Source organism: Plecotus auritus (assembly GCF_963455305.1).
Source record: "Plecotus auritus genome assembly, chromosome: 3".
Classification (NCBI taxonomy): domain Eukaryota; kingdom Metazoa; phylum Chordata; class Mammalia; order Chiroptera; family Vespertilionidae; genus Plecotus; species Plecotus auritus.
The window spans coordinates 10,314,065-10,327,130 of record NC_137772.1 but is presented as its reverse complement, the minus strand read 5'-3'; the positions used below and the strand labels follow the sequence as shown (position 1 = coordinate 10,327,130).

The 13,066-nt window shown below is 43.6% G+C and overlaps 1 protein-coding gene across 3 annotated transcripts in view; it reads right to left on the bottom strand.

Moving 5' to 3' along the window:
- FAM149A (family with sequence similarity 149 member A) overlaps positions 1-11,212 on the bottom strand; it is a 65,601-nt gene extending 54,389 nt beyond the window's left edge. For all 3 annotated transcript variants that reach the window (XM_080659373.1, XM_080659372.1, XM_080659374.1), the window contains exon 1: positions 10,086-11,212. In XM_080659373.1, the coding sequence (XP_080515499.1) occupies positions 10,086-10,831 (746 nt within the window). In that variant the 5' untranslated portion in view covers positions 10,832-11,212. The remainder of the gene's footprint in view (positions 1-10,085) is intronic.
- Between the last annotated feature and the right edge of the window lie 1,854 nt (positions 11,213-13,066).

Below are 13,066 nucleotides of genomic sequence, written 5' to 3'. Positions count from 1 at the left end.
TGCCCCTAACCCTCTGCCAGCCTGATCTCGCCCCTAACTGCTCTCCCCTGCCACCTGATCGCCCCTAACTGCCTCTGCCTCAACCCCCACCACCATGGCTTTGTCCAGAAGGAAGTCAGACGTCCGGAAGATGGCCGGTTGACCTGGACTAATTAGCATATTACCCTTTTATTAGTACAGATAGATTATATAGGATAGGATTGCTTAAATGGGCGGGGGGGGGGGGGGGGAGCCTCTTTTAGCAGGACCAGATGCTCTTGGCAGACAAAAATACAAACCCCTATATTTGGACTGATAGCCAGCCATATGCACTATACTGACAAACCAGTTATTAAAAAATTGAACTGCTTTTTTATACCTTACATCAAATAGCTATTGCCCTTAAAACCCCTCCTCAGCACCCACCTTAGGTTCTGCCTTCGTAGTTCACCCAGATTAGGTTCTAATTGGTCAGTTTCTATGCCAGTCAGTGTCAAAAGCTCCGCCTCCTAGGCAGCCATTGGCTCCTCTGGGAAATCTACAACAGCCACACCTTCACGTCGGTGCCAGCCCTTCAGTCACACCCCCAGTCTGCTACTGGGTGTATCTCTGGCCGCTCTGAGAAGTGGCATCTCAGGTCTGTTCTGGTGGCAATTTTGAATTCTCATCCCTGACCTAACCTTCTTCAGTGAGAGCTCCGTGAAGGCAAGCATTTGTCTTGTTCATTCTTAGTTCACTCATAGACTTTACCTGTGTCTATGCATCTATGCTAGCACCGCATGGTGAGTGATCAAACAGTCATTTTGGTCATCACGGTCACTGCCTATATATATATATATATATATATATATATATATATATATATATACATATTTTCATACACTAAAGTTAAAGTTCCCTAGGAATTATTTTTATGCATTCATTTGTCAATGAACTTACTGTTTTTTAAGAGGGAAGGGCTAATTTTATTCAATGTAGACTCTTATTTCAATTGGATTATAAAGAATCTTGAATGTACGTGAATGGTTTTTAATATTTCACTGTTTGATGTTCAGAATTTGCATTAAATGTTGTATTTTAAATTAAATCTCGATTTTAATCTTCTATGCATCTAGTGACATTCTCTGAAATATAATTATTGATATTAAAAGCCAGATGTAAATTGTGAGCTTCCTACATGGGGTTCTTCCTCATCCTTGTTACTGGCACTATAATAAATTTAAGATGACAATGACCCTGAGAAGATATATATGTATATATGTATAGGAGGGGGACGTTTTGTTTAGTTCAGCCGTACTATTCTGGTTATTAAACAACTGCAGGGCAAATCTTATTTGACTGGTTTTCTTGTCATTTCCAAAGACCATCAGCTTCTTTCCCAAGTTCACAACTGGATATTTAATCATTTCAAAGATTTTACTTCATTTCTGTGCTTTCTTCTTCTTTTTCTTTTTTAAAAAATATTTTTATTGATTTCAGAGAGATAAGGAGAGGGAGAAAGAGATAGAAACATCAATGATGAGAGAGAATCATTGATCGGCTGCCTCCTGCACACCCACTACAGGGATGGAGCCCACAACCCAAGCATATGCCCTTGACTGGAATCATACCTGGGTCCCTTCAGTCCACAGGCTGACACTCTATCCACTGAGCCACACCAGCTAGAGCATCTTTCTGTGCTTTCTTAAATATGGTGTCTTCATTGGCCATTTCTACCTCTCAAGAATAAAGAGACAACTTTTGAATTTTTTTCAATACAGATCTAATGAATAGTATGTATTCATGTATTTATTGACTAGCAAATAGTATTTAAAGAATCATTTCCTATCTAATATGTCTGTATTTCACCTGGTATTCATAGAACAATAAAATACTCAGATAATTTTTTCTTACAAAGCAAAATTGTTGCCCTGGGCTGGTTTGGCTCAGTGGATAGAGCGTCAGCTTGCAGACTGAAGGGTCCTGGATTCAATTCCAGTCAAGGGCCCATGCCTGCGTTGCGGGCTCAGTCCCCAGTGAGGGGCATGCAGGAAGCAGCCAATCAATGATTCTCTCTCATTATTGATGTTTCTATCTCTCTATCCCTCTCCCTTCCTCTCTGAAATCAATAAAAAAATATATTTTTTTAAAAAAAGCAAAATTGTTGCCTATGGATTGTAAAATGATTCATAACCAAAGAGATTTGGCTGTTGTTAAATGAAATAAATATCTACACAGCACTGGTGTGTGTGTGGGGGGGGTGGGGGGAGTATTATCTGATGTAAAGGATTTGTGGTAGACTTTTTAAATGTTAACTGGTATATTTTCTCCAATGTTTTCATTATTTTTTGAACCTTCCCACATAAGGTAATTTAAGCCTTTTTTTTCTTATTGTTTCAGAAAACAGTGAATGCAATAGGTTTTTTCCCCTTGGCTTTTTAAAAATATATTTATTGATTTCAAAGAGGAAGGGAGAAGGAGAGATAGAAACATCAATGATGAGAGAGAATCATTGATCGGCTGCCTCCTGCACGCCCCCTACTGGGGATCAAGCCCACAACCCAAGCATGTGCCATTGGCCAGTATCGAACCTGGGACCTTTCAGTTCTCAGGCTGATGTTCTATCCACTGAGCCAAACCGGCTAGGGTGAGATATGTTTTTATATATTATCTATTTTAATGTTTACAGTATCTCTTTGAATTGGTGTTATTAATAATTCTCACTTTATGGGTGAGAAAATGAGGCTTAAAGAGGTTAAGTAAGGTATTCAAGATAAATACATAATTTGTATTTTATTCTTTGTATTCTCAGAAAGATTATAAACTGGGATTTGAATCAAGATCAATCTGATTTCAAAACTATGCTCTAAAAACTGTACTAATGTTAGTCAGCTATTACAATTTTAGAACAATTAAGGATTCAAATCCCATATCATAGAACTGTAGCTATGAACCTGGCACATATCAAACAGTATGCATGTTAGCTATTACATGAGAGAAAATTTAAAATGTGTTCTTTAAATACCCAGCAGAACATATAATTATCACCTCAAATATAATTTTTGCACTCTTAAAGATAATAACAAAGTAAAGAAGATAATTTAAAGTTTAAAAAACTATGGCAAAGAGAAACCAAGATGGCGGCATAGGTAAACACCTAAACTGCTGCCTCGCACAACAATTTCAAAACTACAACTAAAAGACAAAATGGACATCATCCAGAACCACAGGAAGGCTGGCTGAGTGGAAATTCTACAACTAGAAGGAAAGAGAAAAGCTCACTGAGACTCACAGGAGCTGCAGAAGGCAGAGGTACGGAGGCGCGCGCATGCGTGCACAGAGAGGGCTTGCAACTGAGTACACAGCTGGCTTTCTCAATCGAGGGAGACAAAACTCCCAACAGCTCTGAACTCCAGTTCTGGGCGAGACTCTGGGGACCCAGACTTATTTGGGGAGAAACTGGACTGTCTGGCAGCAAGCGAAACTTGAGGGCGGCTTTCTCTGAGAGGTGCTTGCAGCGATTACCGTGGGACACTGAGACCTGGGTGCCTCTTAGGGCAGGGCTGATGGGAAGCCATTGCTGTCTGCTCTGCCCTGAGACTCCGCCCCATCCAAGCTGAGCAGAGAGGCTTTTGCAAGTCTTGTCTCATAAGGGTGTCTCAAGCACAGAAGTTCTCCCATCGTAGACACAGCTGATCCTCACAGCCAATTGGCCTGGAGGTCAATCCCTCCCAGTGATACCAACAACAATCTAGGCTTAACTACAACAAGACTGTGCACACAGCCCACAAAGGGATGCACCAAGCATGTCCAACTCAGGTAACTGGGGAGGCTGAGCCACTGGGCCCTATAGGACAACTAGCACACAAAGCCACTCTATCAACTCAGGGAAGCAGCCAAAATGTGGAGAAGAAACAGGTCACAAATGAAAGAAATGGAGGAAAGCAAATGACTGGATATAGAGTTCAAAACCACGATTACAAGGTTTTTCAAGAATTTCCTAGAAAAGGCCGATAAATTTAGCAAGACCCTCAAGGATATGAAAAAGGACCAGTCAGAAATTAAGCATACACTGACTGAAATACAAAATAATATACAACGATCCAACAGCAGACTAGAGGATTGCAAGAACCAAGTCAAAGACTTGAAATACAAAGAAGTAAAAAACACCCAACCGGGAAAGCAAAAAGAAAAAAGAATCCAAAAATATGAAGATAGTGTAAGGAGCCTCTGGGACAACTTCAAGCATACCAACATCCGAATTATGGGAGTGCCAGAAGAAGAGAGAGAGCAAGATACTGAAAACCTATTTGAAGAAATAATGACAGAAAACTTCCCCCACCTGGTGAAAGAAATAGACTTACAAGTCCAGGAAGCGCAGAGAACCCCAAACAAAAGGAATCCAAAGAGGACCACACCAAGACACATCATAATTAAAATGCCAAGAGCAAAAGACAAAGAGAATCTTAAAAGCAGCAAGAGAAAAACAGTTAGTTACCTACAAGGGAGCACCCATATGATTGTCAGCTGATTTCTCAACAGAAACTATGCAGGCCAGAAGGGAGTGGCAAGAAATATTCAAAGTGATGCATAGCAAGAACCTACAACCAAGATTACTCTACCAGCAAAGCTATCATTCAGAATTGAAGGTCAGATAAAGAGCTTCACAGATAAGAAAAAGCTAAAGGAGTTCATCACCGCCAAACCAGTATTATATGAAATGCTGAAAGGTATTCTTTAAGAAGAGGAAGAAGAAAAAGGTAAAGATAACAATTATGAACAACAAATACATATCTATCAACAAGTGAATCTAAAAATCAAGAGAATAAAAAAATCTGATGAACAGAATAAACTGGTGAATATAATAGAATCAGGGGCATAGAAAGGGAGTGGACTGGCAATTCTTGGGGGGAAAAGGGGGTGGGGGGTTTGGGAAGAGACTGGACATAAATCATACACCTATGGATGAGGACAGTGGGGGTGGGTAAGGGCAGAGGGTGGGGTGGGAACTGGGTGGAGGGGAGCTATGGGGGAAAAAAGAGGAACAATTATAATAATCTGAACAATAAATATTTATTTAAAAAATAAAATAAATAAAATAAAAATAATAAAAACTATGGCAAAAGATAGGAAGAACAAATTTATTTTCCTGGGTTTGAGCTAGATATAAACAACCAAGTCAAGTTTATCACTATTTTTAATGAAAGTAATGGTCACCTGACTGTCATAGAAGGCATGATCATATGACAATTGTGTGCTGAGCTCACCACTCATCCCTGTGGAATTACCATGTCCCAGCAGAAAGCATTACTGACTTTGGGAAAACTCCAAGACGACAAAACCTAAAGGGCCAAAACAATCATTATTCTTAACGAAATATATTAAAATTGCCTCTAGATTTTTATGAGATTAGGAATCCATGAAAGCGGATTATATGAAAAGGAAAGATTTCACTTCATTCATTTAATAAATTTTATTAAATGCCTTTTCTGGGCATAAATTGACTTAAGAGTCACAGGACAAAGAGTTTGTAGTCACAACTGGATATAAAAAAAATCACAGGATTGCTAGGTAGAAATAGGCGAGAGCTACAGTAAGTGTGAGTCATTTATGATTTGTGATGCTACTGGTGACTATTATTGTCTCTAAAACTTATAAAGGTTTGATCCCGGGGTAGCAGATATTTCTTCTAGGTATTACACAGCAATCAGTGGTGATGCTAATTAAAGCAACCGTTGTCTACTGTAAGATGTGCAAGGGAACATGAGGAAAGATTATTGTTCACTTGTTGTACTACCATTTGTTCTCCCAAATAACTGAACTGAAAGATGCCATGTTTTATAGTCATGTGATAAATATAAATGAATTATTTTTTCACTCTTTTCTTCCCCTGGAATGTATGTATTCTTTAATGAAACACACTCTCAAATTTCATTTCTGTGCCAGGAGGCAGACGGTCATCATAGATAATATTTTAACAGCATTTCTCCATGTGTTAGGCACTTAACATATTATTTCAGTTAATTTTGGGACATCCCTGTGAGGAAAGTCTACCGTTTGGAAAACTGAATAACTTTGCCCAGAATTACAAGTTAGCAAATGGTTTGAGATTGGAATCCAAGTCCTCTGATCCTGGGTCCATAGGCTTCGCTCCAACTCTAGGCTGCCCCAGTAATAGATGAGTTGAGAGATAAGACCTTGCATTCACTTTATTGCCAGCCACACGAACAAGCCCTGCAGGCTGTCACTGCAGCATTTCCATGCCCATGTGACTTTAACAACAGAACTCGATCACTCAAAGTAGCAATAGTTATATGCTAGCAGCAATAATTTAGAAAACATAGAAATAGTTCCTGATCACATGAAGTTTACAAGCTACCAACATTTTTGTATAGCAATTTCTATCTACTCACCAACCTTATCGACTGTAGAAATTCTTCTACTCCCAGAACAAAAAGAGAATAAAACCTATTACAAGATAATAGCTGTGTAGTTCAAGTCAGAGAGCAAATGGAAGTAGCAAAGCGGGATGGCCAAGATAGAAAAAGTGTAAATTGAGGTACAAAGTATAAATGAAATGGACAGGCAGGTGAAGAAGGTGAAAGTGCTGGATCACATATCAGGGTCCAGGAGAGAGAGGTAAAGAAGGGAACTCAGTGTCCTCCCCCTCTGGTTCAGGTGCGGCAGCCTGTGTGCCTGTGGAATGAAAGGGCAAACCCTTTCCATGGGCCGTTCCTGTATCTCATCCATGAGTCAGAGATCAAAACTCATGCGGCTACTAGTATATAGCATCTTAGTAAAAAAAGGAGAAGAAAGACTCTGCATTGAAAGTTCACATATTAACCCCTCCCCCAAATTAATGTCACTATTTTCAGTTTTAACAAAGGCCAAGTACATCATAATCAGGTCCAATGTAAAACGCATGGGCTTTCTTCACAAATGTATAAGCTGTGAATAAAGGTTTTCCTTTGTAACTGGTGTAATGGTCTTAAAATTAAATGGAAAAATATTTGTTTATAAGTATACACATCCTCTCTACCTATGCCTTTTTCTTCCTACTCCTACTTTGTTTTTTATGTATGGACTAGAGGCCTGGTGCATGAAATTCCTGTACTGGAGAGGGGTGTCCCTCAGCCAAACCTGCACCCTCTCCAATCTGGAACCCCTCAGGGGATGTTCAATTGCCCTCCTATGCTGGCATGATCGCCCACAACTGCTCTCCCCTCCCAGCCTTGATCTCCCCCCAACTGCCCTCCCCTGTTGACCTGGCTGCCCCTGACTGCCCTCCCCTGCTGACCCGATCACCCCCAACTGCCCTCCCCTGCCAGCCCGGTCACCCCCAACTGCCCTCCCCTGCTGGCCTGGTTGCCCTCAACTGCCCTCCCCTGCAGCCATCTTGTGGTGGCCATCTTGTGATGACATGGGACAGCCATCTTGTGACAACATAGGAGCAGCCATCTTGTGATGGCATGATGGTCAATTTGCATATTACCTCTTCATTATATAGGTTAGTTGGTATACAATATATACTAGTTTTATTAGTTTCAAGTGTACAATATACTGATTTGACACTTTTATAACTTACAATGTGGTCACACCTCTAATTCTAGTAATCACCTGTCCCCATGAAAACTTATCACAATATTATTGACTATATTCCCCTTCCCTTTTCTCACCCATCCCCCATCTCCCCTCTGGCAACCATTGTTTTGTTATCTGTTTCTATGAGTCCGTTTTCATTTTGTTTTAACTTTTTTTAGATGTCACATATAAGTAAAACCATATGGTATTTGCCTTTGTCTATCTGACTTATTTCACTTAGCATAATACCCTCTAGGACAGGGGTGGGCAAACTTTTTGACTCGAGGGCCACAATGGGTTCTTAAACTGGACCGGAGGGCCGGAACAAAAGCATGGATGGAGTGTTTGTGTGAACTAATATAAATTCAAAGTAAAGGAGCGGAGGGGAGAGCAAGAGAACCGGATAGAACAGCCAGATCCGGCCTGAGGGCCGTAGTTTGCCCAAGGCTGCTCTAGGATCATCCATACCCAAAAATTTATGTGGAACTACAAAAAGTCCACAATAGCCAAAGCAATCTTGAGACAGAAGAACATAGTTGGAGGTGTCATGCACCTAACTCTACTTTAACCACCTCCTCTCTTCAAGTCTCTGGGCTTTAGAAAACTAAATATACCATTTCAACATTAAGCGAGCTAATGATTAGTTGCAGCTATCTGCAAACTGTCAGGCAAGGTGTCAGTTGTATAATTTAAATCCACTGTTGAATGATATTTGTTTATTCAATGTTATAAATAGCCACCCCAGAAATCCAAGAGGGAAAAAATATACTGCAATATGCAAAAGTCTGTAGTATTTCCCCTTTGTATACTTTCTAATTAAAAAAAGAATGAGGTCTGAAAGAAAGGGAATATGGATATTTGTACATGTAAATAAATAAATAAATAAACCTGGTGTACTCAGGGGGCTGGCTTATGTCTTACATAGAGTACAAGTTCATTACCAAAAAAATTCTTGAATGTACATATCTGTGCATATTACTTCTCACAGCAATTATCTGCAATTCATTGTCTGCATTTTTAGTAAAAGCAATACATTTGCTAATGCAAAATAGTCACTTCTATCCGTAATGCCAAATATAGTGGTATTTAAAAGTATCTATTAAAAGTGTGTAGATAATATAAATATGGACTGAAATGCCCAACTATGGACAGTGACCCAAGTCTCTCACTGGTCACACTGATGTGTTTCAGGGCCTCTTAGTAAAAAGCACTAAGACTTGAGTTTAAGATCAGTGTGTAGATATGTTTGATCATAAAACTTTAATTGCATAAATGTTAAGGACCAGTAGCCAATAACAAAGGTCTAATTCCTCACCCGTATGTATCCTAGCCACTTATCCAAATGCAATTGATTCTCTTTAAGAAAAAAAAAAATCAGTCGATTCATGTATTTCACACTGCAATATTGTAAATGAAAAGAAAAAACTTATTTAACTTCTTGTTTTAGAACTGAGGTGAATGTCATGCAGTTTTATAAAAATGTAATGGTTTAAATTGTGAATGGGTTAGAATCTGTCTTAATGCAAAAGTTCTCCAGGTAATTTATTTTTGGTGAAGGTGGGTGTGGATGTGTGTGGGAGGAGGCAGGGATGGTGGGGGTTGTTGGTGGGGGGGAGGGTTCTTTGCTGGCAGGTCTAACTCTTCTTCCTTCACCAGATCATAAGGCAGAAATCTCCATTCAGGAATGGGCCCTGGTGGTCTGCCTTTAACCATTTCACTATTCTCTTGTAGGATTCAGATAGCTGAATATTTTTGCACCCACTTAACTGCTCATTAAAAAAATAAAATTCACCTGAATTCTAAAATGCACACTTTATAAGAAGAGTGTTTTCATTCCTGCTCATGGTGATGAAAGAATGTGTGTGAGTGTGTGTGTGTGTGTGTGTGTGTGTGTGTGTTGAGGGAAATGTCCTCCAGTTCCCAGTGAAAGGGTTGCCAGCATTTCTGGGGCACCTGAGGGCACTTTGCAAAGCCTCAGGAGCTCTAAGGTAGACATCAGAGGTGTCCTGGGCATTGCAAGTGTCCTGGGTGTCAGATGATGTTATACATATGTAAATTAACCGGATGTTGCATGGAGAAAGCCCATCCCACTTGGGATAAGAATTGGGGCTGATCCTTGAAAAGGTGGGAGGCATCATTTCTTCAAATTGTAGCTGCCTGCACGCCTGCCATATTCTGCATTAGAGGCAGGGACCTGAGCTCCTTTCAGAGTCCTGGAGAAAACCAGGCTGTCAGACAACCCCTCAAGGCTGAGTCAGAAGTGACACCAACTTCTCCCCTTTCCCTCAAGCCCGCTTCATCTCCACTCACCTGGTGAACAGCAGAGGGCTGTCTGGGAGAGAGTTGAGCAAAAGCCTGACTAGGGGGCTTAAAAAAGAACAGAAAGGCGCAAAATTAGGACCCAGGAAATGGGCAAGGAGGCTGCCCAGGAGAGTTGGTGGAAGTCCTTGCAAATAGCACTGTGTTCTAAGCCCAGCAAGGTGGCTGCTGCAGACAGAAGGGTAGGGGTCTCATGGAGAGAGGGCCCGGACCCTGCTGCTACTCACGCGTGTCCGGCCTCCTCCGAGTCGCTGTCCGAGGCCCACTCCTCGCCGATGCCCGGCAGGGTGAAGAGGGTCTTAGGGCCAGGCCCCGGGGGCATCCAAGCGCTGGGCTCTTGGTCTCCGTGGCCAAGCTGGCGGGGGTTCCATGGGCTCGAGGCTGAACTGCTGCTACCCGCGGCGCCCCTGATGGATGGCAGCACCGCCCAGACTCCGCCTGGGACTGGGGTCGCCCGCGCCCCCAGCCCCAGGTGCGTGGGAGAGCTCTGGGATCTGCAGCCACAGCTCGATGGCGCCAGGGGCAGGTCCTGGGGCAGGTCCTGGGGCGGGGACTGGACTTTGCTTGCTCTGGGGCTATTGGGCAGGGACAAGGGCGTCCCTACTGCTTCTGGCGCGCGGCTGGCGACCGAGACCCTGGGGTAGGAGGCGGTGAGCTGAGGATGCGGCGCGGCGGGCGCCCTCCGCGAGGTGCAGGGGGAGTCTGGCGTCAAGGCGGGGAGGATGGGCAGGGTGGGGGCCATGCTCAGCTCTGTGCCCGCCGGCCCCGCGATGGCAGCGCCTTCCGATTTGCTGGAGGACACAACCGGGGAGGGGACCGCCGGGGACGCTGGGGACACAGTCGACGTCTTGAAGATTTTGGAAAAGAGAGACCCGAGGTCCAACACGGCGACCTTCATGGCCCAGACTTGGAAATGCTGTCCTCGCTGCTGCTGGAGCCTCAAGACCACGGGGAGCCGGGCTTCGGGCTCCATCCACCCTGCTCGCAAGGATCCGGAGGCGGCGGCCCCGGGCGGGGCGGGGATCCTGGGGTTCTGGTCTGTGGGGGTCCCCCAGGTGCCTCTAGTGCGCTCTCCACGCAGAAGAGCGTCTCCGGGCGCTCAGCCTGAAGCCCTGGAGACCCCCTTTCCCACGCCCAGATGGCTCGTGAGGCTGAGGCTGTGGGGGCAGCGGTACCCTCTGTCCCTCTCTGTCCCGGTGCCCTGAGACCCCGAGCGCCCAGGTGCGCGGCTGCCAGCGCCCCCGCGACTGAGGGTGCAGATGGGGCCTCCAGTGGCTGAGTTACCCCCTGGGCCTCCAGGACGCGCAGGCGGTTGCTAAGCTAAACAACAACCCTGCCTAGCTCCCTGCCTATTGGGCCTGGACTGCAGCTCCTGCAGCTCAGGGCTGTGTCCACAACGGGGACCCAGGCTCCCCTCCAGGATACCTGCCTTAAAGGGACACTGTCCAATTTCCCCATCACCCTTTGAGCTTCCCCCACTGGCCAGGCTGTGGGCTGAAGGCGAGGAACTTGAACAGAGGGAGATAACCCTGCTTCCAAAAGAGCTGGAACTTATCTCATCTGACAGGACCAACTTGCCAGGGCAGGGGGCGGCCTGCTCTCTGGCAGCAGGAAAGGCTGGTAAACAAATTCCAAACACCAGTTCTCAGGTGAGGGGACTTGAAACAACAGTGCCCACTCCTCCCCCTTCAGGGCCAGATTCAAAGTGTGCCACTAAACATGACACAGCGGATGCCTCACCCAAGGACTTGGAAATAAGATGGGCCCTGCCAGCTGAACTAGTAACATCCACAGACAGTGTATGTGGCTAACACCCATCCGAGTGGACCAAGAGAGTTATCAACTAAAATGTTTCAGAACTCAAACTATAATCAGATAGATTCCATACAAACTCCAAGGAAGATATGAGAGGTAAGAGTTTCTTATTAAGTGGAATACTGTTGGAAGCTACCCATTGTCTATGCTAGGAGGAAAGTGTAAACGAGGAACCTGGAATGCTGGTGGACCTTGAACTCTAGCAAGGGCCAAAGCTATGCACAGATTGTTTAGTCAAGACAATGGTGGCTCAAGCAATTTCCTGACCAAATAGTTTCAAAGTAAATCTTTACTAGTATTTACTGACCTTTAAGACAGCCTGTCTGCTAATGGAATTGCCTGCCTAACTAAGGGCAATACGTGTATCTAAAATTGAATAAAAGGTTGGCAGGGCCGGGGCACCAGCGAAGCCTTTCTTCTTCAGAAAGACTCTCTGCCTGGCCCACTGTTTCCAAATTCATATTTGTTGTCTAGTCTTGTCATCTGCCTGTGGCCCTTCTCCAGGTTCTGAACCCAGGCCACACAAGACGTGGCTTCTCACATCTGGTGCCTCGAACAAAGGACATCTGGAGAAGAAGATTTGCTGGAGCGTAAAACGAAGTTCACCGGAATGGTGGGGAAAATTCACCAGGTAGGTGGGGAAGAAATCACCAAAAAGGTGGGGGAAATTCTCCACCTGCAAAGCCCACACCAGCTGCAGAAATCTCAAACTGTAAGTATGGTGGGAATGCCATTTTTAGCCAGGCTAGTGAGGTAGAATTTGGTTAAAAAGGAAGAAACTTTATTGTAGACTTTTGGTTTGCATGCTCAAGGATAAAGAAATTAAAGTGTCAGAAGGTATTCTCTTACAGTTTTTGCATATTGTTATAGAACATAATCCTTGGTTTCCTGAAGAGGGTACATTAGATGTTGAATGTTGGGAAAGTGTGTGTCAGAACTTGAAAAAAAGCAACAGGGGAAAAGTTTGCCTCCAAATTGTTTCTCCTTGTGGAACATGGTATTGCATTTGCTAGAACCTTTTAGAGAGGCAAAGGAGGATAAACCTCCTCCCCTGAAACCGCCACTCCAAAATAGGAGAAGAAAGAAAAATTGGAGGAATGGCCATCATGGCCCCCTCCATCTCCATGTCCTAATCCTGAAACATTTAATTCACTGCTAATAGAATCACCTATGCAAAGAGCTATCTGAGAAGGATTAAAGGACACGACAGTGGAGGAAAGACTTGCTTTTCCAATTATACAGGTAGCTGACCCACATTTCCCAAATCAGATAATAAGCAGTGACTTACAGAATCAGCTAAATTATATGCAAAAAGCTTAGGAGCAAATTAGACTTCGTGGAAAAACAGGACATTAAAAAAAATAAATAAAAAAGAATGTAGGCAACAAAAAGG